General features: G+C 47.3%; 2 protein-coding genes across 4 annotated transcripts; one reads left to right on the top strand and one right to left on the bottom strand.

The window, feature by feature from the left end:
- Nucleotides 1–369: 369 nt before the first annotated feature.
- Nucleotides 370–16,348, bottom strand: hcfc1a (host cell factor C1a). Of its 3 annotated transcripts, none has more exons than XM_076047976.1 (28): nucleotides 15,965–16,348; nucleotides 14,595–14,795; nucleotides 13,806–13,954; nucleotides 13,225–13,385; nucleotides 12,896–13,104; nucleotides 12,706–12,790; nucleotides 12,501–12,607; nucleotides 12,226–12,405; nucleotides 11,826–12,068; nucleotides 11,071–11,219; nucleotides 10,796–10,978; nucleotides 10,479–10,700; nucleotides 10,098–10,202; nucleotides 9,762–9,978; nucleotides 8,930–9,066; nucleotides 8,700–8,847; nucleotides 8,385–8,605; nucleotides 7,119–7,944; nucleotides 6,860–7,008; nucleotides 6,471–6,608; nucleotides 6,137–6,371; nucleotides 5,553–5,837; nucleotides 5,349–5,455; nucleotides 5,015–5,149; nucleotides 4,745–4,930; nucleotides 4,156–4,453; nucleotides 3,531–3,594; nucleotides 370–3,426 (listed from the first exon to the last, which is right to left on the bottom strand). In XM_076047976.1, exons 2-28 carry the CDS (start codon nucleotides 14,788–14,790, stop codon nucleotides 3,387–3,389), a joined length of 5,175 nt encoding a protein of 1,724 aa, XP_075904091.1. In that variant the 5' UTR covers nucleotides 14,791–14,795; nucleotides 15,965–16,348; the 3' UTR covers nucleotides 370–3,386. The 3 variants fall into 3 exon arrangements, with proteins under 3 accessions (XP_075904091.1, XP_075904090.1, XP_075904089.1); XM_076047975.1 differs by lacking the exon at nucleotides 15,965–16,348 and adding an exon at nucleotides 15,520–15,858 and having other exon boundaries at nucleotides 6,860–7,005; XM_076047974.1 differs by lacking the exon at nucleotides 15,965–16,348 and adding an exon at nucleotides 15,520–15,857.
- A 6,217-nt stretch (nucleotides 16,349–22,565) lies between these two features.
- Nucleotides 22,566–24,495, top strand: opn1sw2 (opsin 1 (cone pigments), short-wave-sensitive 2). The gene is made up of 5 exons (XM_076047908.1): nucleotides 22,566–22,947; nucleotides 23,132–23,300; nucleotides 23,395–23,560; nucleotides 23,688–23,927; nucleotides 24,011–24,495. The coding sequence occupies exons 1-5, from the start codon at nucleotides 22,569–22,571 to the stop codon at nucleotides 24,110–24,112; spliced, it is 1,056 nt and encodes a 351-aa protein (XP_075904023.1). The 5' UTR covers nucleotides 22,566–22,568; the 3' UTR covers nucleotides 24,113–24,495.
- The last annotated feature ends 1,239 nt before the right edge of the window (nucleotides 24,496–25,734 follow it).

Consider the following 25,734-nt stretch of genomic DNA (forward strand, 5'->3'; position numbering starts at 1 on the left):
AGGCTCCAAAATGAATGAACCAGAAATAAGAAACACCCGCTAACACATTCAAGGACACACACATTTTCACTTGGCAATAAGTTGTCTTTTTCTTTTTTTCCTCTTTACAATATTTGAATCTTCTCTCCTTGTTGAGAACACGATTGAACGATGTACGTTTATATGTTATGTATTGTTTTTCTCGCAGTTCTGAAAAATAAAACAAAGTGTGATTGTTTAAAAAAGGAAACCGTCACAGTGAATTTTTGCATGATGACACTCGAAGAGAAAAACGAGATTGGACTTAGATTTAAAGGCCCCACGACGCTTCCCTCTCTTTACCGCTGTGAAAAAACAAAAACAAAAGACGACGAGCGGCACCGAAGCGTCTTTATGTTGAACATGTTTATTTTTTTGATGATAAAAGATACATTACTCCCTACAGTACAAAAAACACACATTGGAAAATACAGGACATTTCCAGATAACCTGCAAACAGCCGAGAAGGAACTCGCGAGCACCTGCGAGCGCTGGAGGGGGGAGGGGCAGCGCTGGCCGCGGCGCGGGAGGGAAAGTTCAGAGAGAGCTCGGCACTGCTGATGATGACCTATCTAACAAGGGTGCAAAAAGAGTGACCCGGCAAAGGTACTGTGGAAGGAAAAAGGACACAATTGTATACCACATGGAGAGGAACAAACTCAGTATTATTAAATGTTTTTTTTGTTGTTTTTTTTTTTTGGTTTTAAATCCATTTTTCTTTTAGTTTGAGAACCTTCAGCTTATGGTCTAACTTAAGGCATCACTACTAAAATACACTGCTTCTTTATTCTTTTGCATGCATGTCTAGTTTTGTTTAACAGACACACCGACACGCACAGAAAATGATGACTGCGTAATGAAGAGAAAGTTTTGTCTGCTAGAAAATAGAAACAAATAAAGAAACCAAACGGAAGAAAAAGGGAAGTGGGAGAGACGGCTAACGGGTGCCGAGGCGCCGGCCGCAGAAAAAGGCGGCGGGCGGCCTCGGCTGGCGGTTCGGTTGGGGCGGAGCCCTCGGCTCGGAGCTGTTCTGGCTGGGACCTTCGCCCACTGGACGCTTGTTGCCCGTACAAAGTAGATTTACACTCGAGTCCAGTCGGAAAACCTACTCCCTGCTTTGCGTGGTGGCAAACCTCGCGCTGATTGGGCCTCCTTCAGCGAATCCGCTCGGAGCAAATTAGAACAATCAGGGAGACTATATATATTTATATATATATTTATATATATTTATATTTGTATTATAAGTAAAGACACAAAAGGCAATTGAGAGATGACCGACATGTAAAAACTGTTTCTTACAGGTAATTATATAAAAGGCCAAGTTTATTTCCTTTTTTTTTCTCTCCATTATTTTTTTTTTTTTTGCTTTTTTTTAATTCTTGCTCTATGAAGGAACTAATTTACAGGTGAAAAACACTCCGGCTGTGAGCTTTTCTCTCCAGACAAACTGTCCGTTCGCAGACCAGAGACAAACCCAAACATGTCACAGTTAGCAGTTGCAGTCTGAAATACAGAACCGTGGATTGGGGTGGGGGTGGGGGGGCAAACAAACCCAAAAAATGTTTTAAATTTATTAAATGGATTCACATACATCAATAAGGATAAGGAGAAAAAAAAATTAATCTACCAATAAAATCTGTCATACTAACAAAAAAACAAAAAACAAAGACGGGGTGAGACGCCACATTCATGAGTGTAAAAAGGACAATTAATGGGGAATATTAGAGGGAAGCAGGAACGGCACGGAGGGGGAAAAAAACCCTCCTGCCCAGTGAAATTCCGTGTTTGGCAAACCAAAAAGCAACATAGTGAAAAGCACTGAAGAGTAAACAGAAGTAAGAAGTCTCTCCTCTCGCTGGGTTCATCCTCAAAGTTCCCTTCAGTCCCAGAACCTCGGCCATCCTACTGGAAAAAATACACCCACTCTCCTCTCTCTCTATTATCACCATCTGCTGACGGCGAGAACCGACGGCCGACTGACTGGGTAAAAATACAGCGGCCATCCCGGAAACGCAGCCACTCATCTTTTACACAAACACAAACTATAAAGGGGGTGGGGGGGTAGTGGGGGGGTGCAGGATGCCTTAAAAAAAAAAAGAAAAGGAAGGGAAAAAAAAAAAGAAAAAAAGAAAACGTCGGATGTTTTTGTCTTTTTTTCTCCCTCTTCTTTAAAATGCACACGACATACACATACACATGGGAGGAATAATGGGGATGGAAAAGAGCTTTTAAAAAATACAAAAATAAACTACACAAAGAGCTTCTTGGGTCATTGCTTGCTAATTTTTTGGGAAGTTTTTTTTTTCTTTTTTCTTTTTTCTCTTTTCGCACGCGCGCGCCGTCCTCTCGTCTCCCGTCGTCGCTCTGCGTGTGTGCTGCAAGTGTCTGAGCAAAGTCCCGCTGTCCATCATTCTCTACAAATCTCTTTCTGTCGTCCACGTTTGAAGCCACTGGCTGCCAGTCTTCATCTTGGAGGGGTTTAAAAAAAAAAGAAGAAGAAGAAGAAGTAGAAGGGGAAAAACCCACAAAAGAGCACACAGTGATGATGTTAGCAGGACGCTGGAGTCCAGAACTACGCCTACGGACTTGGTTCCTCAGGAGACACAATATTGGTTTGGAGCTCCACCCCTCACCCCTCCCCCACCCACCAAAAAAAAAGAAAAAAAAAGAAGAAGAAAGAGGGTTTAAAAATGGATGTCCTCTCCCACTGAGGACAAGTGCTTTATTTGTTGGCATACTGATTTGCTCCTTTGACTAAACTAATGCCTCCGCAGCCAATATCTTCTTCTTCTTCAACACTGTACATCGCTCTATGTAGTCTCTCTCTACAGCCTCCCCTCCAGGGGTTACAAAAAGCACACAGCGAAAAAACAAACACGGAGGAAACCTCCCAAAAAGTGAACGTTGGGGCTCCTGGTGCGACAGGGACGTCAAGGAGTTCCTCTAAACTGCTTTGACTACTGAAACAAGGCGGAAAAAAGAAATATAGAACAGATGTTAAACAATGTGAAAGGTTGTGGCTGATTAAAAAAAAAAAAGAGAGAAGGAAAAATGTGCTTCTAGGTTTTGTGTTGCTCTAAAAATAGTACGAACAAAAAGAACGAGGGAGGGGGAGGAGGAAGAGGGGCTTTTTTTTTCCTTTATCTACAGAAGAAAAAAGATCTCTCAGATGGATTTTGTGGATCTTCTGCCTCCTCCACCGTCTTGATCGGAGGCTTGAGGGTGGAGGTGGAGTTGGTGGGGGGAGGGGCTGAGGACCGGGGCTCCGCCCTCCTGCTGAAGGACAGCCAGTGAAATACAGACAGAAGACAGGGTCGGATCAGGAGGGGGGGAGGGGGGGCGGTGGGGGCGTCCGACCGGGGGTCGCCTCACTGGTCCGACCGGGCTTTCTTTGGACCAGTTGGCTTACTGGAGGAGCGCACATGCAAACACACACAGACACACGAGAGCAGAATGAGTGGCTGCGATCTGTCAGCTGATGCTGCAGCGAGTGTCTGTCCGTGCACACTTACGTATCAGGAGAAGCGCCTGGTCTCTTGGCAGCCGGTTTCACCGTTGCTCCGTCTTTGCCAGATTCTACAGAGAACCCAAAAACATTTGGTCCACTTCAGTTTAGTTCCAGGGTCACTAAGGCGGTGGCCTCCAAGGACCACACGAGTCGCCCCCATGGACGTATTATAAGAACTGGGTACCGGTGTGCTGATATTTCCCAGTGGCCACTCGAAGTACTGCAGCAAAAGAAATCTCATGCGCCCAAAAAGCATTTTTTTTTTTTCCAATAGACCGCAATGCAAAAGTAAAGGCCTTTAAAACGGCTGACAGGACGACTGTGACAATGAAACAAACGATAAAGGCCAAAAAATCACATCTTGGTCGTATATTTGAGGTCTTCAGTATGCATCTAGAGTGTAGAAAGTAGAAACAGGTGTGTCCAAACTCATGACTGGTAGTGTATGTAAGACTATACACAGAGCAATAAGGCTTTTGCTCAGAGTTTTTAAGGAAGCCGCCTGACAGAGCGCTAAATACGAAACGCACCATCAGGCAGGCTTCCTTAAATATGTTACTGGACCTTTAACCGGCCTCCAGGTTGTCAATGGTGTTTAGAAGCGGCAGCTGCCTGATTTCAGCACTCACCCTGCAGCCATCGGACTTGGGTGGCCGGGCCGTAGCCCTTCTCGTTGCGGGCGGCGATGCGGAAGATGATGGCCGGCTTGGTGGTGTAGTCGATGTGGGCGTTGGAGAGGCTGGACGACTGCACCAAGCACGAGGGGTTGGGCCCGCAGTAGACGCGCATGAAGGCCAGCTGCGCCGGCGTTGAGGCCTTGGCCTCGGCCGTCTGGTTGCTCTGGATGGCCAGGTAGACCGAGTACTCGATGATCTTCCCCGACGTGACGGAGGGCGGCTCCCAGGTCAGGTGGGCGCCGTCCGAGCTCTGCGGGGGAACGAGAGACAGAAGCACCGGAGCCGGGATTTACATGTCGGCTTATTCTTTAAACTGAGACATTTTCTCCCTCTTGAAGCTCTCCAACTAACTCAGTCTCTATTTGAGCTTCATTTAAATTATAATATTTTATGGTTTTATTATACATATCCCAGCTTTGTAGAGAAATTACAGATCTTAGAAAATAAAGTTTTTCGAGTCTTATCTATCATGGAGTCATTTTAATGAGGTGTGTGTGTGTGTGTTTGTGTGTCTGGGTGGATGGTGCACCGGCGTGCTCACCTTGCTGATCTTGATGGCGCAGGGCGCTCCTGGGAAGCCCGGCAGGCAGGTCTTGAACGCCGAGATCTCAGAGAAAGCGCCGCGGCCGCAGGCGTTGATGCCGGCGACGCGGAACTTGTAGGCAGTTCCGGGCTGCAGCTCCATCTTCTTCATCTGGCCGTAGTCTGGCATGACGCCAGAATCATCCTGCCAATCAGAGCGCACAGTTGAGCGGCGCTCGCTCCAGTGCAACCGTGAGAAAGAAAAAAAAGAAGCCATCGAGACACTCACGTCGCCATGGGAATCGTCTGTTGGCACATAGAAGTGGGTGACGACCATGTTGGTCACTTTGACGATGCCGACGTCAAACCACTGGTTCTCCTTCTTCACCACCGGTTTGACTGGAGCTGGCGGAGGTTCCTGTTTCTGCAGGGCAAACATGCAAACAAGCACGCGGTCATATTTCTTTCCCCCCCTCTGGTCCGGGAGACGAGTGAGCGAGAGTTTATTTCATTATTGTACACATGTCATACATTAAACCAAACAATAATTATAATAATACGCTTTGGCCAAACAGGTGTTGTTGTGTTGTGTGGAACTATGAAGCGGCGGTACAATGTCTCACCTCTCCCTCGATGCCGTTGGCGACCTCGGCCAGCGCGGCCGCCGCCTGCAGCTTGGCTTGACTGGCAACCGACACAGAGGGCGCAAACGTGCTTGACGGAGCCAGCGCTGAAGAAAGGAAATGAGGTTAATGTTCCGTTCAAACAGCCGCTGGTGGGAAACACGCGGGTCGGGTCGGGTCGGGTCGGGTCGGGTCGGCTCTCACTCTCTGCGGTGGTTCCCGGCAGCATGGAGGCCACGGCGCTGGTGACGGCGGCTGCAGCGGCAGCCATCTCGTTGTGTCCGTTGCTCTCCACCGACGGGTCGTTGAGGCTGTCGGCCGGGGCCAGGCCCTCGGTGGGCAGGCTGCTGTCCACGGCCGCTTGCTGTGCGGCGGCCTGGGCCTCCTGCAGCTGCTGCTGCTGCTGCACCAGCGCCGCCAGCTCCTGCTGGGTCAGCATGATGGGGATGGTGGTGGTCTGCTGGCTCTCTGCAGCCGAGTCGCCTTCGCCTGGGAGCAGGGAAATGATTCAGAGGTCAGTGAAGGTCCTCGGTCATCCAAGCCCTCTGAATGGAGAAGGGTGGAGCTGGGGCTTTTCTTCAAGATCGCAGGGAACAAGTCCAGTCGTCCCAGCTCCACCCTTCTCCGTTCATCCGGTCATCAATAGCTGCGTATCCACAACAGTTTTTCGCAAAATAAACCAATATTTCTAATGTTTCATCCTTGTGGCCATCGTCATTAAATATTTAAAAAGAGAAAGAGAGAGAAAAGAAAAAAACAAAGAAAAAAAAACGGCCGGTGGAACTCACTCATGACTGCGTGCTGCGCCGCCTGCAGGACGGCCTGGATGGCAAGGGCCTGCGCCTCCTCGGTGGCGGCTGCCTGAGCCGCAGCCTCGGCCGCCGCCGTCACGGCCAGCTCCTCGTCCGAGAGCCCCGTCACCATGAGCGTGGCGCCTTGGCCCTCCGCTGACATCAGCTCCGAGGGCAGATTCAAGGTCGTCTCTGCTGCTGCTGCTGCTGCTGCTTCTGCTGCTGCCTCTCCCTGAGGAGGAGAAAAAGAAGGACAAAGCAAACATTAGTACCGACTGCTAGTCGCGCAGGGAGGACTTTAAAGTGGGCGTCAACATCTCGCATTAATCACCTCTGCTTGGGTCTCCATGGCGGTGGCTGCGCTCTCCTCAGCGGGCGCCGCCTCTGTCGACGGCGCCTCGTCTGTCTGCATGGGTTCTTCCGTGGAGCCGGCAGCGGAACTCACGGCTTCCGTGATTGAAGAGATCGACTGCGGAGGACGAGCAAAAAGCGCAGATGGTTGAAAATGAACCGTCGAGGTTCGGACGAGCGGCCTTTTGGAATAGGACTAAATAAGCCCCGCTTCCTCCTATTCCATTTAGAATTTAAAAAAAAATGTATATATAGATATATATCTATATATATTTGGTTGGTGGTGTGCCATGGCATTTTTTCAATGTAAAAAAGGTTGAAAAAGACTGCAATAGCCACACATGGCAGTGAGTATGTGGTGAGTCTTACGGGTACGGAGGGTCCGGGGGTCGGAGTTGACTGGGTCACAGTGGTGATGGCTCTGCCCTGGGTTGTCGTGGTGACGCCGGTTGCTGCTGTGGTGGAGACTGCGTCTGTGCTGCTGGCTTCTTCCGCTCCCTCCTCCGACTGTTGGGCTGCTAACGGTGGCAAAGAAAGAAAGATCAAACTTTTGACTTGGACAAGAACCGCGTTTCTCTCAGCTGCCCCGCGAGCTGCCGAGCAGCAAACTGCAATCAGGCGGCTTCACCTGTTCCTTCGCCCGTCTCCATGCTGCAGGTGGCCGTGGTGGCCGTGTTGGTGGTCCCGGTCTCGTGCGTCTCGCAGGGCGGGTTCGAGCACTCCCTCTGGACGACGCCCGTCGTCGTGCTGGTCTGGTCGGCTCCCATGCTGGAGGTGGCGGTGGAGGGCGTGTTGGTGGTGCCCGTCTCGTGCGTTTCGCAGGGCGGGTTGGAGCAGACCCTCTGCACGGCGCCCGACGGGCCTGTGTTCATGTTGGACGACGCCTGGGTGGCCGTGTTGGTGGTGCCCGTGACGTGGGTCTCGCAGGGTGGGTTGGAGCAGACCCGCTGGACGCCCCCCATGCTGGCGGACGCCGTAGTGGCCGTGTTTGTCGTCCCCGTTTCGTGGGTCTCGCACGGCGGGTTGGAGCACACACGGAGGGCCGACATGTTTGAGGACGCAGTGGTGGCCGTGTTGGTGGTCCCCGTCTCGTGGGTCTCGCACGGCGGGTTGGAGCACACCTGCCCTGCTCCCATGGTCGCCGAGGAGGTGGTGGCAGTGTTTGTCGTCCCCGTCTCGTGGGTCTCGCACGGCGGGTTGGAGCACACCTGCCCTGCTCCCATGGTCGCCGAGGAGGTGGTGGCCGTGTTGGTGGTCCCCGTCTCGTGGGTCTCGCAGGGCGGGTTGGAGCAGACGAGCGTCACGGTGCCGGAGCCTTCGCCGGCTGCGGCCGCCTCGGTGGAAGTGGGCTGCTCCGAGGTCGGGGAGGCCAGGATGGACACGGGCAGGTCCTGCACCGGCTGAGCTTCCACACCACTCGGAGTTGTGATGAGAGTCACCTGGGTGGGCTGGTTCTGGATGGGAGAGCAAGCCAATCACAGTTCACATAGCATCAGACACAAGTTTTTAGCTTGAAGATCAAACCATCACTCATAAAAGTGCTGCTTAGTTTGACCTTGTTGGACATTTGAAGGAGACAAAAACAAGTTGGGCGCTGACGGGTGTTAAGCTGGGACAGGTGTAAGCACACTCTGTGACATAAGAGACTGGTCTGTCTGTTATGGTCTGCTTTTGGACAACTTTTAACAAAGTCGAGCAGGGAAAAGAAGAACCATTTCTGGAAAGTTCAGCGTCAGACTACTGGCACATATTAGTGTTGATGTGATTTTTTTCAAAATAAAGGACCTTTAAAAGATGTGAACTGTCACCTTATGTTTTATACTCAAATATGACAACGTTTTGTCCAAATAACCCAAAACAAACCGCATAGGGAGAGTATTATTGTGTGCTGTACCTGCACTGTGATGGTGGAGGAGGGCAGCGTGGAGGCCGTGGTCAGGCTGGTCTGAGCGGCTGACACTGTGATGGCGGAGGGACTGATGACCTGGCTGGACAAGGTGGCGATGGTTCCCAGTGTGGTGATGGGTGTGACCAGGGAGGCGTTGGAGCTGTCCACGGTGCCTCCGGCCAGGCTGGAGGACACTGTGCCAGTGACGGTGCCCAGGGTGGTGACACCTGCGAGGACAAGAGGTGACTTTCAAAAAGACTGTTCCAAGTTACACTTTCACACAACTTTCTGACAACTACAGAAAGGAATTTAACCCCTTACCAGTTGTGCCCTTTACAACCAGAGTCGTGACGGTGGGTTTAACAGCAGACACCGTCACCGGTGTGACGAGTCGGACGCCGCCCATTGTGCCCATGGGCAAAGTGCGCAAAATAGTGCCGGGCTGCCCAGGAGCCCCCTTCAACACCACCTAGCAAACAAACACTTCAAGGTTAGTCCACTGAAGTGCACTACAAATACACACACCAACAACTACGGCTGCTCCACCTCACCTGGGTCAGTCCCTGCTGGCCGGCTGCAGAGGCCAGTTTGGGAACGGCAGTGATGATTTTCCCAGGAGTGCCTGTGGTCATCACCTTCGTGGTCAGGATTGTGATGGGCGTTTTCATGCCCGCACTGCTCGTCACGCCTGCGGAGAAAAAGCACAGCTGATTACTATAAACAGACCAGTCTCTTATGCTTAATTTCTACCTACCAAAAAAAACAAACACAAAACAACTTCTGTACTGAGGCTGATGATCTGCTGAAAAGATGACCAACACCAGGCTTCCTCCTCTAGAGCAGCGTTTCTCAACTGGTGGGTTGCGAGCCCTTTTGGGTCACGGAGCTGTTTTGATTGGGTCATGGCTTGGATTTTAATAATATATATACACGTATGTATAGAGAAAATGGTGGGCATTTATTTTGTAGGGCGCACACAGTTCAGTTCAATTCAATTCAATTCAATTCAATTCAATTCAATAATTTAATCATTGTAATGATTTGTTTATTAGACATGATAGAAAGTGGGCCAAAACTTTCTACCAAAAAATGTGCCTCCTGAGATGCCACCAGTTGAGAAGCACTGCTCTGGAAGCAGAGACCAACATGAAAACAGGCTGCGCCCAAGAGCGACATAGCGAGGTGCAGCTTCTGCCATGAGGTATCCTCTGCATCTCACCGTCACTCGCGCTGCATGTTACAACACGTCACTTAACCAGTTTGTTTAATACATTTTTTCTATTCAGTCTTTACGTGACCCTTTTCATTCTTACGGGCGTTTGAGCAGGTTTCAATGACAAGGAAGTGAGATATGGAGCCATTCAACAGTGGAGAAAGCCTGACCTGTGGCTCCGGGCTGCGTCATGATCGCCGACATGGGGATGGTCTTGATGATGGTGGTGCCCTGCTTCGTAGTGGTGGGTGAGACCCCGCTGATGTTGAGGATGGTGGGCTTGTTTCCCGCTCCTCCTGCTTGGGAAGTGGTAATAATGGTGGTGGGCTTGCCGTCAGCGGAGGACACCAGCTTCAGGATGGTGCCGGCTGGGAGTGGACCCTTGGTCTGTGGAGAGAGGGGGGGGGGGGGGGGGGGGGGGGCGTTATGCCCGAGGTTTTGGATAAATGTACTGCGTCCCAGGAGTTCAATGCACCACCTCTCCACCGCTCGTGCAGACAACTGACCTGTAGGATCTGTGCAAGGGGGTTCGTGGAACCCTGGCCTGTGACGGCTGACGTCTGCACCGGCTTGGTTTGTACCACAGACATCATCTTGCCAAGGTTGGAGATCTGTGGACATGCGAGCGAGAGAGACTACAGTTCATGCGTGAGGGCAATAAGTTGGACTCCGCTGCAGAGGGCTGGCGTCACGCTCGCTGCTCTTTGTAGAGGCTTAAGCTCAGTGCATGAAGTCAAGACGTTCACAGTAAACATGTACACAAACCGAGTGTGTGAACACATATAGCAGAACACAGGATTTATTTGATAGCACACAAAAGAAAGCACCCTGGGCCAAACACTTAAAGCGTGTCAAACAGTTTTCCGCTGCTTCCTGGTTTCTCTCACCAAAGTGCCGCTGCTGGCCATGGAGAGGGGGCTCTTCACCAGCGTGATGGTCTTGGTGACTCCTCCCACCACAGTGGTCACCACCTGGGCCTGTTGGGCCACGGTGACGGCGCCGGACTTGTGCACAGTGATGATGGGTCTGGTGGTGGTTGGAGAGGACCCGGCTGCCGTGCCCACCTGAGCTGCGGCCGTTTTCAGCATGCGGGTGGCCGGGTTGCTGACCTGCGACAGACAGCGGACGGGTTTAAGCTGCGGCACACGTGACCCGATAGAATTAAGTCGCTCCTGAAAGCGAGAACGTGTGATAATCCTCTTACCATGACTGGAGAAGCCACTTTCATGGTGGTTGTCCCAGGAGGAACGGCGACTGTTTTGAGGATGGTGGCCCCTGCAGGGACGTTGAGGACCGTGCCGGCCGAGGACGGCGGGATCTTCTGTGTCGCTGCTGCCGCTGCTGCTAAAGCTGCCATGCCACTCATCTGAGGGCTTGAACCAATTGGCTGGAGAAAACCATCACACAATGACATAGTTAACACAAACGCCAACAATGTTTTCATGACTTGTGTTCAGTGATCTCGGATAAAAGACGCACCGATCCCTGGGTGGTCTGGGCAGGCACCACCATTCGGACGCCAGCGGGGAGGGAGGTGACGGTGACTGGAGATTTCCCAGGCTGGGTGGGACGAACTGTGACGACAGATGCACTGGCAGTGGACTGCTGCGTGGCAACCTTTAAGATCGCTGTAAAACAATAGGAACCATTTACTAAGGGGTTTGCATCCAGTGAGATCAGTGACACACTAAGGCTTCCATACTTCTTTGACTTCTTTTGAATTCATGCAGAAATTATGAGTTGGTCAAAACGAGAGTCAAAGAAAATCCACTAATTATTTGTTTTTAATTCCTAAATTTCATGCGTTTCCATTTTACTTTATTGGAATTCTGTTTATCTGTGCTGCAATGTTTTCTTTTTTTTCTTTTTTTTTTTTTAAAAAAGGCCTTTAGAAATTTCCAATTAAACCAGGTTCACACAACAAGAAAGACAGCACGACACGACACCTGTTATTAGAAACGGCAGGAGTTATTTGGAAACTGCTTGCGTCTGTATTCTGGGCAATGATTTGAGTTTCCCAGCTACTCTGAATTTTGTTTACTATATTGGCCAATTCACAAAGTATGCCTGTTATTCCATAATCATGGGGTCCTTATTGTACTGAGTTTTTGAACATCTTTTTTAAAGAAAACAGGTAAAAAAGTGCCACTAGAAAAGGTGACACTTTGACATGCAAAGCTCTCGAGGTCAGATTGAATCTGAGCTTACAAAAGCCCAGGGGAGCTGCTGTTTACCTGTCTGTGGAAGGCTCTGGGCAGAGGGCGCTGCAGCAGCTGGCGCAGGACTCTTGGGAGAGTTCACGGGCAGAGACGGGGTTGCACTTGTGACTGGCGAGGCTGCAGCTGGAGTGGCTGGGATGTCGTATTTTTGCAGCTGCAGCAGGTAGGTGTCGGCGGTTGAGACGGCGCCCCAGCTCACTTCCAGGGAATTTGTGTTGGCACGGACTAGCTGCACCCTGGCAGGGGCGTGTGGACGCTCTGGAAAGAGAAGAGAAATTCAGTAACGATAAATTAATTTATAACACACACACACACACACACACACACACACACACACACACACACACACACACACACACACACACACACACACACACACACACACACACACACACACACACACACACACACACACCTGTTTCCAGATACCAGAGGTCTTTGCAACACACTTGGTTGTTCCAAGCTTTACGGTAGCCATCGCGGCCGCTCCAAACGTAGAGCCTAGAGTTGATCGCTACAGCACAGTGACCAGCACGGGCCCTGGGGATGTTGTCTTCAAGAGTATCCATCAACACTGTCTCCCAACACATGGAATCTACAGACACAGTATAAACATAAGTGTTAGTGATTTATGCAGTTACATTTAGAATATTTAAATAAATACGTATATGTAAATATGGCTTCACAGACCAAGATTTAAGCAGGCGAGAGTGTTTGTGCACTTCCACTCTTTCTCATGTGTGGCCACTTTGACGTCATCCATCACTAGAGGAACCCATCCACCAAACACATACATCCTGCACGGTAAGAACATTATTACAGTGAGCACCTGCCACCACGATAACGTGTCCTGCTTGAAAGAGAGCAAGTGCTGAGTCAGAGCAGAGTCTCTTACTTGTTTGTAATTGTGGTGGCAGAGTGAAGACTTCTGGGAAGAGGAGCTGTCCCACTTACTGACGGCTTATTCCATGTCAAAGTATCTGCAGGTGACAACACACAACAAATTAGGACGCAGAACACGACGTAGACATCCGACACAAGTTTTTAAAATCATAATCGGTCTCTTTGCACTTTGAGACACGCACCAATATCGAGTGTCCACAGATCTCCAAGGCGACAGCCACTCATTCCGCCGTAGATTATCAAGCGAGACTTCCTCGTTGTCTTCTCCGTGTAGACCACGGCAGTGTGGCTCTCACGAGGAGGAGGCAAAACGCCATACGTGATTGGAATATCCCAACCCACAACACTGGAACCGGCACGAAGCTCGAGTGTGTACAGATCGTTCAGGTATCTTTGAGTAGGACAAAAACAAAACACAAATTAACAACAATAAATCAAGTCTTCTAGTCACATTTGTGCCAACTGAAATAGGGATAGAAGAGGCCAATGCCGTGAAAAACGAGCCCCCTACCTGGGAATGTTGTTCTTGGGGTCTTCACTGTCATTAGCTAATCCACCGAACAGGTAGCATTTGTTTCCGACCAGTGAGAAGCTGTGGCCGAGGCGAGGACATGGAGGAGGGCCGTTTTTGGGATTTTTCGCTTTTAACTTTTTCCATTCCCATCTGCTGGCCTGTATTGGAGAACAATGATGACATCTTTACAGTCGTATCGCAGGTTGACTGAAATCACAATCTGGCAACAACTTCTACACCTAATCTGCACAAAGTGAAACTCGAAAGAGTTGCAACATAATTAAGAAGCAAAATAACGAAATGGAACATGTTCACATTCAGCCTGACAGTCTGTTGCTAAAAGCTGACGAAAAACACTTAGGCAGGAACTTGGTCAACAGTTTGCTGTGAAAGCATCCTGTTTGGGTAAACCATCAAATACACTTCTCTGACTCAGCAGCTTCATATTACTGAATAGTCCTGCTGCATATAGTGCCATTACACTCACTAACACAATGCTAGCATCAAGTCTTACAACAGCAGAAAATGTTTGTTTTTTTTGAGTGGTGAATATATGACATGAGAACCAGACAAATTACCTGTAGTTCATAGAGATCGTTGCTGTACTTTCCGTATTCAACCATTCCACCAAACACCAGCAGTCTTGTGCCATCACAGACAAATCCATAGGCAGCGCAACCAGGTGGGATGTCACCTCTGACTGCTGGAATAAACCACTGGTTTGTGGCTGGAAACAAAGAACAATGGTAGAAGCAAAATTAATGATGCACCATGTCTTTTCCACATAGACACAGAGTTTATGCTTCACATCAACACTGAAAATGCTTATTATAAATGTGGACCAACTCTGTACTGTGAAAGTTTAAATTAAGAATAAAACTTTTAAAAGGTGTTACACACTACAATTATGATAAACTACAACATTTCAAAGCCTTATTTTTAAGTGATTTAGAATAATTCTGACTTAATAAGTAAAAACAAAACAAAACAAAAAACTCTCCGAATCAGACCACAACATTTTAAACTCCCGATTGTCCTTATTTTTATCGGTTCAAAGTAAGGGGGGAATTAGCTCATGAAATAACCTCAATCGAAACAGCATCATCCGTTTTATTTTAGCCCGCCTTTTTTAAAAGTGCCTTGGACAATTTTCGCCAATAGAGGGAGCCAAACTGATTAAGATCCGTTTGGTCTGCTGAGGCCTGCACGTCACGAATTGGTTTTTATTGTAAGGGATATCAACTGTTTACAACCGGATATTTTACACGTTTTTCTCCGCTCAGCAGCTGGTTTATTTTCTTTAAAAAAAAAAATGACGATCGCACCTGATCAGGACATCAAAACTCAAAATAAGAATGAACACTTACCTGTGTTGTATACATGCAATTCATCCACTATCCCTTCGTTTCCACCGCCAAAGACAACCATGAGCTCCTTAATGGCCACAGCTCTGTGTCCGTGTCTGGGCCGGGGAACGGGACCGGACCATCCGAGGACCCGTTTCCATCGCGGCTGCAGAACCGACGCCGTTGTCCCAGACACCGCGGAGCCAGGGGCAGACATGACTTCTGACATAGGGATGATAGTAATAATATTGATATAGCATTTCTCTTACATGCTTACTTTAACTAGTAATAGTATTTTAACTTATAGGGCATCGAAGTTCATTGACATAATACAACAGTTATTAATGGGTGATCCGCTTTGCGCGGACATCCCGGTTAAAAGATATGTACACTAAGTTAGCTTGTGCTAATAATAATTACGCTCATTCTGGTTCACGAAAATTGTGTTTATCAAAAGTTTGGACAATAGCTGATCCATATTTTTTTTCGCTACAATATAACAAAGCAGACCTTCTTATGCTCGTATACGGTGGTTTTAATTACACAAGTTGTGTCGCAGCTAGCATAGTTGTTTCCAACCATTGAATTCAACCCATGGAAGCAGCCATCTTGCAACAAACAAACCCCCGCTAACGCTGCCAGTCTGAAAAATGGCGGAAGCGATTGAGAAAGAAAAATGCAAGATAACGAAACACCGACACTGCCAGAAAAATATCACAGCTCGATAAACAGTTAAATAGAGGCCCAACAAAGCAGAATGAATCATGCTTTTGACACAAAATTAAACTGCATTCCAGGCTGTTATAAAGAGTCGGCTATTTTCATGCCTCTCTGGGAGTCGCCATATTGCAGCTAACAAACTTAGCATTCCTTGCAACCCATTTAGCGATGATATTAGCACAGTAACTGTGTTTAAAGTGTAAATTTGCAACAGTCCGGGGCATACCTGCCACGACGTCCGTCGAATGGTGCATTTGGATGCACTGGAAATAACAGTCACCGATGAAATGCAGTCTAATAACAGCTATACTTCGTTAGCACTCACGACTAGCCGCTCAACCTAATTTAGCGATGCTAACATCGCTAGCTGTGCGGCTGGCATCTGTCAAAGCGTCGCAGTTTCACAATTAAACTTATTAAAATGCGCATATCTTTGGCGTGCATGTTACAACTTTCGTGTATGCAGTTGCAATCCTGCTACTCAGACACAGCTAAAATGAATTTGTCTGCATATAGAGAATGTTATTGTGTTTCATGCCGTCTCTGGAAGCAGCCATCTTTTCGACAATCGGCCTAGCGCTACAGCTCCCACAAGAAAAATGGCCGGGCGGCAAGCCACAACAAAACATAACAAACCGTAGCAAGCGCACAAATTTCATATTTCTACTTACTTATTTCGATGCAGTATTCGCAAAAATACGGGTAGGTGGTCTGATCTGGAAGCAATAGTCCAAATTCATTCGATTTGTAAAGAAGTATTTCCTCTCATGCCTGCCTGGAAGCTGCCATCTTCTTGACAACCAGAGGCGGAGGAAAATGGAAGAGAGTTGGCGTCACCCAAAGTAAACATGGCGACCGAGACCCTCTCGCTAATCATTCCACACAGAAACGCAAAACATTCTTGATTATCGGTCATTCTGAAATTGTAAAATATGCTGTAAACGTGAGCTGTTTAAGAGAACTTTCGGTAGCCGAAATGTGATAGCACAAAGGACTTTTAGCGATGAGTTATAACAAATTAAAGCAAGTTGAGCGTTAGCACTGGGCTTATTGTCCCTTACTAAAGATGGCGACATCCGTGCAGAAACTACTTTTATTTTTGGGGGGCGAATGTGGCGCCTGTCATTTTGTCACGTGAAAGGGGCTTCTACGATATTATTTTTCGCGTATTAATAGATCCAATGCAATATTTTACAGATTTAGCGCTAACTCGTATTACATTCGCCACGCCCACACCCACCAGCAGAGCGCCCTCAGCTGGTGGGTGTGGGCGCAACAAGACATTGTTACGATACCGTCACAACTGGCAATATGTGGCAGCGTCCCACCGCTGACTGCTGAACTAATGTATATGTGGCTGTGTCTTCTAGACCACCTTGTGATTTTAAATAAATAAATAAATAAAAATAAATAAAAAACGAAACAAAACAGTCTGGGTTTGCATTTATATTTTGCATCTATATGCGGCATCTGCGGTTCTCTGCGTTTCTTCTTACTTTTGCTCTTCTTTTTTAGCTGTCCCTCCTGGTTGGAAGATCTAAGTGTGTGTTTTTTTTCCATCTGAAGAGGATGTAAATCCTTTTGTGGCTAACTGTATTTAGGAACTTGGACAACACTAATCATTTTTTTTAAAATTGGATTTGATTGGTTAACAACGCTCCAAACCTTCCACCATATGTATTTGTCATAATCAAAATTGTAGACAGTTGTTTAAAGTGCAATGTACATTGCAGATATTTCTGTAACGTGGTGTACTTCCTAAAGGGTCCCGAGGTCAGCTCTGCTGGGGTGACAAGGGTCAGAGCCTAGTGTCACAGTTTGGACATTCTGGTCCCGTTTGGACATTCTGGTCCCGTTTGGACATTCCGTTTCCCCACTGTAGTCTTTTCCGATTCACATTCCTGCATTTAAGACCGAAGACTGGCATCTACCTTGCCTGCCTTTGACCAGCCTGTTCTGCCTGATTCTTGATATCTGCCTGATTCCTGATTAAAGACACTTTTCAACTTAACCCGTGTGTCAGCTGTGCTGCAATTGGGTCCAAAACACACCCGATTCAGTACAAAATATGGCCACAACATGGACCTAGCAGAAGCAGCGTCACCACAGGCACGCCTGGAGAAGGTGGAGCATGTCCTTCATCATCATGAAGCTCGGCTTGCCTCCGCCGCTGCAGAGATCGACCATGCTGCTGTAGACCAGCAACAGGTAATAGCAGCGCTAACCGCACAGGTTCAGCAGCTCTCAGATGCCTTCTCGCGGATGTCAACCTTAGGCCCCACTGCAGGGCCTTCATCGGTTAGAACCCCATTGCCAATATCAGCAGCTGAGCCACGGATGGGGGTCCCGGAGCGCTATGCTGGAGATCCAGAGAACTGCAACCCGTTCCTCAACAACTGCTCAATCCTGTTTGCGCTGCAGCCGCACACCTTCGCTTCAGAGGAGGCCAGGGTGGCTTTCACCAACAACCATCACACAGGAAGAGCTCGTCTGTGGGGGACCGCCGAATGGGAGCAACGCACTCCAGTCTGCGCCTCATTCCAAGCCTCCTCCGCAGAGCTTCGCAGGGTATTTGGGGTGCCCTCTCATGGTCCAAACTCCATGGGGGGTCTGATCAACCTCCGTTAAGGGGATCGGTCTGTGGCAGACTATTCCATAGACTTTCGCACCCAGGCTCGACAGAGCAATTGGAATGTTGAGGCCCAGTGTGATGCTTACCTGTTGGGCCTGGCAAGTTACATTAAGGATGAGCTGGTTTCCTATGAGCTCCCTAATTCTTTGGATAGGCTCATTGAGCTGACAACATGGGTGGATCAACGTATCCAAGCCCGACGGGAGGAGAGGCGGCAAGAAGGCGTAACCAAAGCACTTGGAACAAGGCCCACTCATCTTCCGAGGTCACAGCTTCAGTGGCCCCACTCCAAGAAGGAGGGCCAGAACCTATGCAAGTTGGCAGAACCAGTCTCACTCAAGGGGAACCCCAGCGTCGCCGCAAGGGTAGGAACGGATACCATCCTGCCCTCTGCCAACCTGTTTGCCGCCATCACTTGGGGAGTAGAAGAGAGAGTAAAGGCGGCCCTGAAGAACCAACCTGGACCCAGCACCTGCCCCCCCATCGGCTCTTCGTCCCGTCTTCGTTGCACTCTGAGGTTCTTCAGTGGGCCCACAGCACACACCTCACCTGCCACCCGGGAATCCAACGCACTAAAGACGTGATTCAGCAGAGGTTCTGGTCGGCTTCACTGGACCTGGACACCCGTGAGTTTGTCAATGCTTGTCCGGTTTGTAATCAGCACAAGACCTCCCATCAGGCCCCTGCCGGACTTCTGCATCCCCTCCCTGTACCTCGTCCTTGGTCCCACATTTCCTTGGACTTCGTTACAGGCCTACCACCATCTCAGGGCCATACAGCCATCATGGGTGTGGTGGATCGGTTCAGCAAGATGGCTCACTTTATTCCCCTACGCAAGCTCCCCTCTGCGAAAGAGACAGCTGAATTAGTCCTCCAACACGTCTTTCGCATCCATGGGCTTCCGGTGGACGTGATATCTGATTGGGGGCCCCAGTTCCCATCTGTATTCTGGAGAGAGTTCTGCACCCTCATCGGAGCCTCGGCCAGTTTGTCATCCGGGTTCCATCCCCAGTCCAATGGTCAGACTGAGAGAAAGAACCAGGAGATGGAGGTGGCACTTCGCTGTATGGTCTCCAGTAACCCATCGTCCTGGTCGCAACTGCTGCTGTGGGTAGAGCACGCCCACAGCACCCTGACCAGCTCCTCCACCGGCCTCTCACCATTCCACTGCGCCTATGGTTACCAGCCTCCTCTTTTCCCTGCCCTGGAGAAGGAAGTCTCTTGCCCATCCGTCCAGGCCTTCATTCGCCGTTGTCGCCGCACCTGGGCCTGGGCCAGAGCCACCCTCCTGCGTTCTGTGACCCGATACACATCCACCGCCAATCACCAACGCACCAAGGCCCCCACCTACCGGGTTGGTCAAAAGGTGCGACTCTCAACCCGGGACCTTCCGCTCCGAGTTGACTCCAGGAAGCTGGCACCCAGATTTATCGGGCCATTTGAGATCGAGAAGATCATCAACCTGGCGGCGGTTTGGCTCAAGCTTCCTCATTCCATGAGGGTTAATCCGACCTTCCACGTCTCAAAAGTCAAGCCGGTTCGGGAGAGTCCACTGATTCCTGCGTCCCCTTCTCCTCTGCCTCCACGCCTCGTCAATGGGGGTCCAGTCTACACGGTGCGACGGCTTCTCCGCTCCTGGCACCATGGGCGAGGTCTCCAGTATCTCGTCGACTGGGAGGGGTACGGTACAGAAGAGCGACCATGGATACCTGCAAGGTTCATCCTCGACCCACGCCTCATTGCAGACTTCAACCAGCAGCACCCGCATCAATCTGCCAAGACAAAACTGGTGCCTCCTGCTCCAGATGCGGATGACTCAGTTACTCAGGTCATGGACGGGTCTGGTTCGGAGGAGTTCTAGGGTCTCCTCAGGGCCGTCCCTTCTGCCAGTGTGGAACCATTTTGGGGACGTCAGGAGCCGTTCCTTGAGGAGGGGGTTCTGTCACAGTTTGGACATTCTGGTCCCGTCTGAATTCCTGCCAGATTGTTATTAACGGGTGTGTTTCTGACCCAATTGCAGCACAGCTGACACACACAACAGGCTAAGTTGAAAAGTGTCTTTAATCAGGAATCAGGTAGATATCAGGAATCAGGCAGATATCAGGAATCAGGCTGGATATCAAGAATCAGGCAGAGCAGGCGGGTCAAAGGCAGGCAAGGTAGATGACAGACTTCGGTCTTAAATGCAAGAAGGTTTCACCTAGTTTAACTAATGTTGAAGCTTTCACTCTTACTGTCTTGATTTGTTACTCATCTTTTAAAACAAATATGTATCATCTGCAGGAGCAAATGTTATGACAGTGAAAGGTAGGTTTTTTTTTATTTCTTCCTCCTAATATTTTGGAAACAGATTAGAGCCACGTGACTTTGATGGTGATTGGACAAACAGACGTGAAATTGTAAGAACCACCATTTACCAAATGGGCATAAATATAAGTATAAACTTTGATAATGACCATCATCACAATTAAGTGACAAAGATCTATCCATCCATTTTCAATACCCACTTCTTCCTGAGCTCAGGGTCACAGTGAATGGCAAAGATCTTACTTATTTTATGCCATCCATACTTCTTTCACTGATTGCGACCTTCCAAGGATTTCCAATAAAATAAAAAAAAACCCTGTCACAAAATATTGAAATAATAATAATGATGATCACTAATAATGAAAATGTAATCAATGTAACAATTATAGTAAAATCCTCTTGAGTTTTTGACATCCAAACTGTTTGCCAGTTAGATGCTTAAACGTTTTAATTTGCAGTGTTGCAGCCAAAACAACTGGAGACGGTCTGCACAGTAAACAGGAAGTATGCAGCAACTCAGTTTGAAGACTTTACAGAGTTCTGAATACTTTCTAATCTAAAGTGTAAAGTAAATGTCCCAAATCTTTCTTTCTCCAGGTGTGTGTGTGTGTCTGTTTGCACCTGTTTAAGTGTGTCTGACTTGAACATGCAGGTCAGTGGAGCTCAGACAAACACCCTGACCTTCTATCCTGCTCTAAGCTGCCTCTTATGGTTTACACTCTTTAAGAGCCTTAGAGAACGGCTGGAGGACTGAGAGCCTAAAGAGATCATAGTGAAGAGCATTACAGATGACATGCATCAGCAACCATGTTGCTGATGCATGTCCTCAGGAAGAGGAAGATTTTGAAAGAATTCTGCTTTTTAAATATATTTAGTTGACAAAACCTATTGTAAAGTAGATGCAGTCGTGCAATTCAGGAAAACATTAACAGCAATAAATACGCCAATACCGTCACAATATTCTTTTTCTATATACACACACACACACACACACACACACACACACACATACACACATACATACAGGAACTACCCGAAAAATTAGAATATCAAGTAAAAAAATGAAACCAACAAATTTTTATTGAGCCATTACACGCAAATTGACATCTCTCAAGAAGTTCCTTGTAACTTTGCTGATTAAGATTTTCATCTTATTAAAACCACAAACCCACAAACTCAGAAAATTATTATAAAATTTGAGGGGGTTTTTAAGCTGCAAGACCTGATCAGCAAAATCCAAAGAAATAAAAACTTGAAATATATTGATTTGCATATTATCCGTTTATATAATATGTCAAATTCACCTTTTAAGTTCAATTGCAGAAATACAACAACCTTTTCAGGATATTCTAATTTTCTGGGTAGTACCTGTATATATATATATATATATATACATATACATATATATGTATATATATATATATATATATATACATATATATATATATATATACATATAAGGTGGATATCCAGAACTGTGTGTTTTGTCTATGAAGTCTTGAAGAGTTAAGAAATTTACAGAAGGACTTCCTCACTTCTGGTGAGTTGATTGACACTGACGGAGACACAGATTGTTTTCAGAAAACTTTGGTATAGTGATAATGAAACTTCAACTTCATGGTTAGCTTTAACTGACAGGAAGTCCTGTATTGTCTTATTTTGATAGTGAAGAACAGAAAAGCTCTACGTCTCACTGTGGTTTCCACTCAATGCAGGTCAATCCTTTCCAGTGCCTGATACTTTAACACAGGTAGAGATTATCCATCCTAATGCTAACAGCAAGCAGGTTACCACCAAACAGATTGAAAGTGATTAGCAGTTGTATAAGCTCTGTTGACTGGATTAACTGAATCCGAAGCAATGTAATTCCTTCCTGACTGAATCCAATTGAACCAGCTTTGGTGACAGTGGAACAAAGTTGTTGGATATCATAATGATCAAAAACAACACTGCTTTGTCAGTTCATTTGGCATGATCTTAACGGAATGAAATTGACTAAATGAAAACCACAACTGGACGCCACAGTATTCTTGGCCGCTGTCTGCTGTATTTGTCGTCGTGGTTGACCGTCATTGCATGCATGCCCCCTAGACTGCCTAACATTAGGTGGTATCTAACAACCATTTAAACAATCAAGACATTCATCATGCTGTGTAAATCAATCAATTATTCATTTAGTCAATTACGTCTTCAGTTAGAAAGCTCTATAAATGTACACTTCGCCACTTCTGTGGACTGCCTCTGACAAGCCCACTGGCTAAGACGTTCTGTTGTCCATCACATGGGCAAGAAATTTTGATTCTTCATTTTTCTTTATTGTGAATATGCAGGGCAGAATGAAACACGGCCGCACCATGGAGCTTCCTGAGGACTTCTGGGTCCCCATCCCCCTGGAAACAGACAACATCACCACCCTCAGCCCATTTTTCGTCCCCCAGGACCACCTGGGGGGCCGTGGCTTGTTTTATGGAATGGCTGCATTCATGGCAGTTTTATCTGTCGCGGGCATCAGCATCAACGTGCTGACAATTGCGTGCACGGCCAAATACAAGAAGCTGCGGTCTCACCTCAACTTTATCCTGTTGAACTTGGCTGTGGCAAACCTGCTGGTATCCTTCTTTGGCTCTTCGATCGCCGCAATATCCTTTGCCTGCAGATACTTTGTCTTTGGACCACTGGCATGCAAGATTGAGGGTTTTACGGCAACACTGGGTGGTAAGACATGAACATGCCTGCATTTATAAACACACACTCATATACATATACATATACATATGCATATTGAAAAATACACACACATATATATATATATATATATATATATATATATATATACATGTTACCTTATGAATCCTTCATTGTAATGTGATGTCTGAAAGTGTGGGAAATACCTCTTCAGGTATGGTCAGCCTGTGGTCTTTGGCTGTGGTCGCCTTTGAAAGATGGCTGGTCATCTGCAAACCGCTCGGTAATTTCATTTTCAAACCGGACCATGCCGTGGCCTGCTGTGTGCTCACTTGGATATTTGCACTGATCGCCTCGGTTCCCCCACTCGTTGGATGGAGCAGGTTGGTACTCTCAGTTACATCTGCAACTGCACAGGTCATACTTGCGTATCATGCCATGTAGTGTATGTTGATTGTGTGTATGTTATGTGCACAGGTACATCCCAGAAGGCTTTCAGTGTGCCTGCGGTCCAGACTGGTACACCACTGACAACAAGTACAACAATGAGTCCTATGTCATGTTCCTATTCGGCTTCTGCTTTGCTGTTCCCTTCTCCACCATCTGCTTCTGCTACTCCCAGCTGCTCTTCACAGTAAAGTCGGTGAGGCCCTGTTTCAATGCAACCTAAAGCCATCCAATCTCATTGGGAAGACTTTTGGGAATATGACAAGTTTGCAAGATAAGATACAGAAAAAGGTTTTCTCTAAGCCCATTTGAATTTTCACCAGGCTGCCAAGGCCCAGGCTGAGTCTGCGTCTACCCAGAAGGCTGAGAAGGAGGTGACCAGGATGGTGATTGTCATGGTGCTGGGCTTCCTGGTCTGCTACCTGCCTTACGCCAGCTTCGCCCTGTGGGTGGTGAACAACCGTGGGCAGGCCTTCGACCTGAGATTGGCCACCGTTCCCTCATGTCTGTCAAAAGCCTCAACAGTCTACAACCCCGTCATCTACGTTCTCCTCAATAAGCAGGTGTGTTGAATGTGAAGATGACCAGTACTTTACTTGACCGCCGGTGATGCCAGCCCCTAACCCTGTTCCCTTCATTTCTGCAGTTTCGTACATGCATGTTGCAGATGCTGGGGATGGGCAGTGGCGAGGAGGAATCCTCGTCAACACAGTCGGTGACGGAGGTCTCCAAAGTTGGGCCTGCGTAGGCTGTTTACATCAAAACATCATGGTCTCCAGCACACTCGACATCAGTGTGTCGTCGCGTGAAACAGTATTAGCAATGTCTGAATTATTCATGATTATCATCATTTCACCTGTTAAAGGAGTAAAACAAAAAATTCTCCATTTGTCAAATCGCAAAACCGTGCACAAGATGGAAAATGTTTTACATTTTAGCTTTTTTCCAAAGTGATGGATATGAGAAGATTAATTGAATAAGAAAAGTTGTTGTTTCCTGCTGCAAAATGTGAAATGTGTATAATGTGCATTTATAACCACTCAGGATTAAAATCTCTTGCTGATATTTAGTTCAAAACATGTTTCTCACCACTTCCTTGGAGATGACACATTGTCCAAAAAAAACTCTCCTAAGGCCCCCACTCTCTCTCTCTCTCTCTCTTTCTCTCTCTCTCTCTCTCTCTCTCTCTCTCTCTCTCTCTCTCTCTCTCTCTCTCTCAGATATATAATATTATAAATAAACAATTAAAATATGATTAAATAATGAATAAATAAATAAATTATGTTTAAATGGCTGTCTGTCAATTTTTTTTTGACATTTGTTAAAATGATAAAACATTTTGCTGCAAACTTCACAGCAGTAAGGCTTTCCCATATCTTTAATTTGACCATTTCTGAAAAGGAAATTACGGCCATATAGAAATCTGCTCATGCTTCTACCTCCATGTTGAAAGGTGGTTCTCCCACTGATGTAAACAACTACAGGCCCATTTCAAAGATGTGTGTTGTCTCTGAAGTCCTCAAAATGTTGATGAGAAAACCACTTAAACATTTCTTACAGGCATACGGTCCACCTACACAACACAGCTCAAGACAACTGCTGATATTGAAGTAAATGATATAACTGAAGATAACTGAACATAGACTCTGTAAGATTGGTATACCCACCCAGGATGTAATGTGGTTCACCAGCTACCTATCAGACAGATGCCAGGGTGTTCTGGCCTCTCGGTCCACTGTGCCACAATGTTCCATATTAGGACCATTGCTTTTCATAATTTATTTGAACTACCTTTGTGATGACGAGCCCAATGCTGTGTCCCATTTTTATTCTGATGATACAGTTATTTATTGTTCGTCTCTTTCAAAATTACAATGGCTTGAACGTTTGCAGTGTCGCCTGAGTGAACTTAAACTAGTATTGAATGCTGATAAGTCTGCTGTTTAATGTTGTATGTAGGTATGCAGAGTTGCTTGTCACTCTTGTTAAAGAGATTTTAAAATCTTCTTGAGTTCACCTGTTTGAATGAGGGAAAGGAAAAAATCACAAGCCCTCCCAGAAAACAAAAAAACCCCCAAAAAAAACTCAGTTCTTAAAATAAAAATAGGCTTGCGTCTACTCAAGAATATTCATGTGGGTCTGGACAAGACCTTAGTGCTGCAACATTAAATGCAGGCTGGAAATCAATCAATCAATCAATCAATCAATCAATCAATCACCATATATTTGTAAAGCACTAAATCACATCCAAAGGGTTAGGTCTTCACCCAGAGGGAGATGATCCAGTGAACAATCTAGGCCAAGTCAGTTTTGGGTGGGAGGAGATACTGTAGATGGCAGGTCTTCAGAAGGTGCCGCCTGGCTTAGTCA

The sequence above is a fragment of the Nelusetta ayraudi genome, unplaced genomic scaffold (assembly GCF_046127955.1).
Source record: "Nelusetta ayraudi isolate G7.1 ecotype Tasmania unplaced genomic scaffold, CSIRO-AGI_Nayr_v1 ptg000096l, whole genome shotgun sequence".
In the NCBI taxonomy this organism is placed as follows: domain Eukaryota; kingdom Metazoa; phylum Chordata; class Actinopteri; order Tetraodontiformes; family Monacanthidae; genus Nelusetta; species Nelusetta ayraudi.

What these genes read in the sequence shown, in the direction of transcription:
- hcfc1a (XM_076047974.1), bottom strand. Translation starts at nt 15,547, where the DNA reads ATGCACCATTCGACGGACGTCGTGGCAG. An exon ending in TCTCGCCTGCTTAAATCTTG is followed by an intron (nt 12,406 to 12,500) that starts GTCTGTGAAGCC and finishes CTGTGTCTGTAG; the next exon opens with ATTCCATGTGTTGGGAGACA. An exon ending in CCATGGAGACCCAAGCAGAG is followed by an intron (nt 6,372 to 6,470) that starts GTGATTAATGCG and finishes TCTCCTCCTCAG; the next exon opens with GGAGAGGCAGCAGCAGAAGC.
- opn1sw2 (XM_076047908.1), top strand. Translation starts at nt 22,569, where the DNA reads ATGAAACACGGCCGCACCATGGAGCTTCCTGAGGACTTCTGGGTCCCC. An exon ending in TTTTACGGCAACACTGGGTG is followed by an intron (nt 22,948 to 23,131) that starts GTAAGACATGAA and finishes ATACCTCTTCAG; the next exon opens with GTATGGTCAGCCTGTGGTCT. An exon ending in ACGTTCTCCTCAATAAGCAG is followed by an intron (nt 23,928 to 24,010) that starts GTGTGTTGAATG and finishes TCATTTCTGCAG; the next exon opens with TTTCGTACATGCATGTTGCA.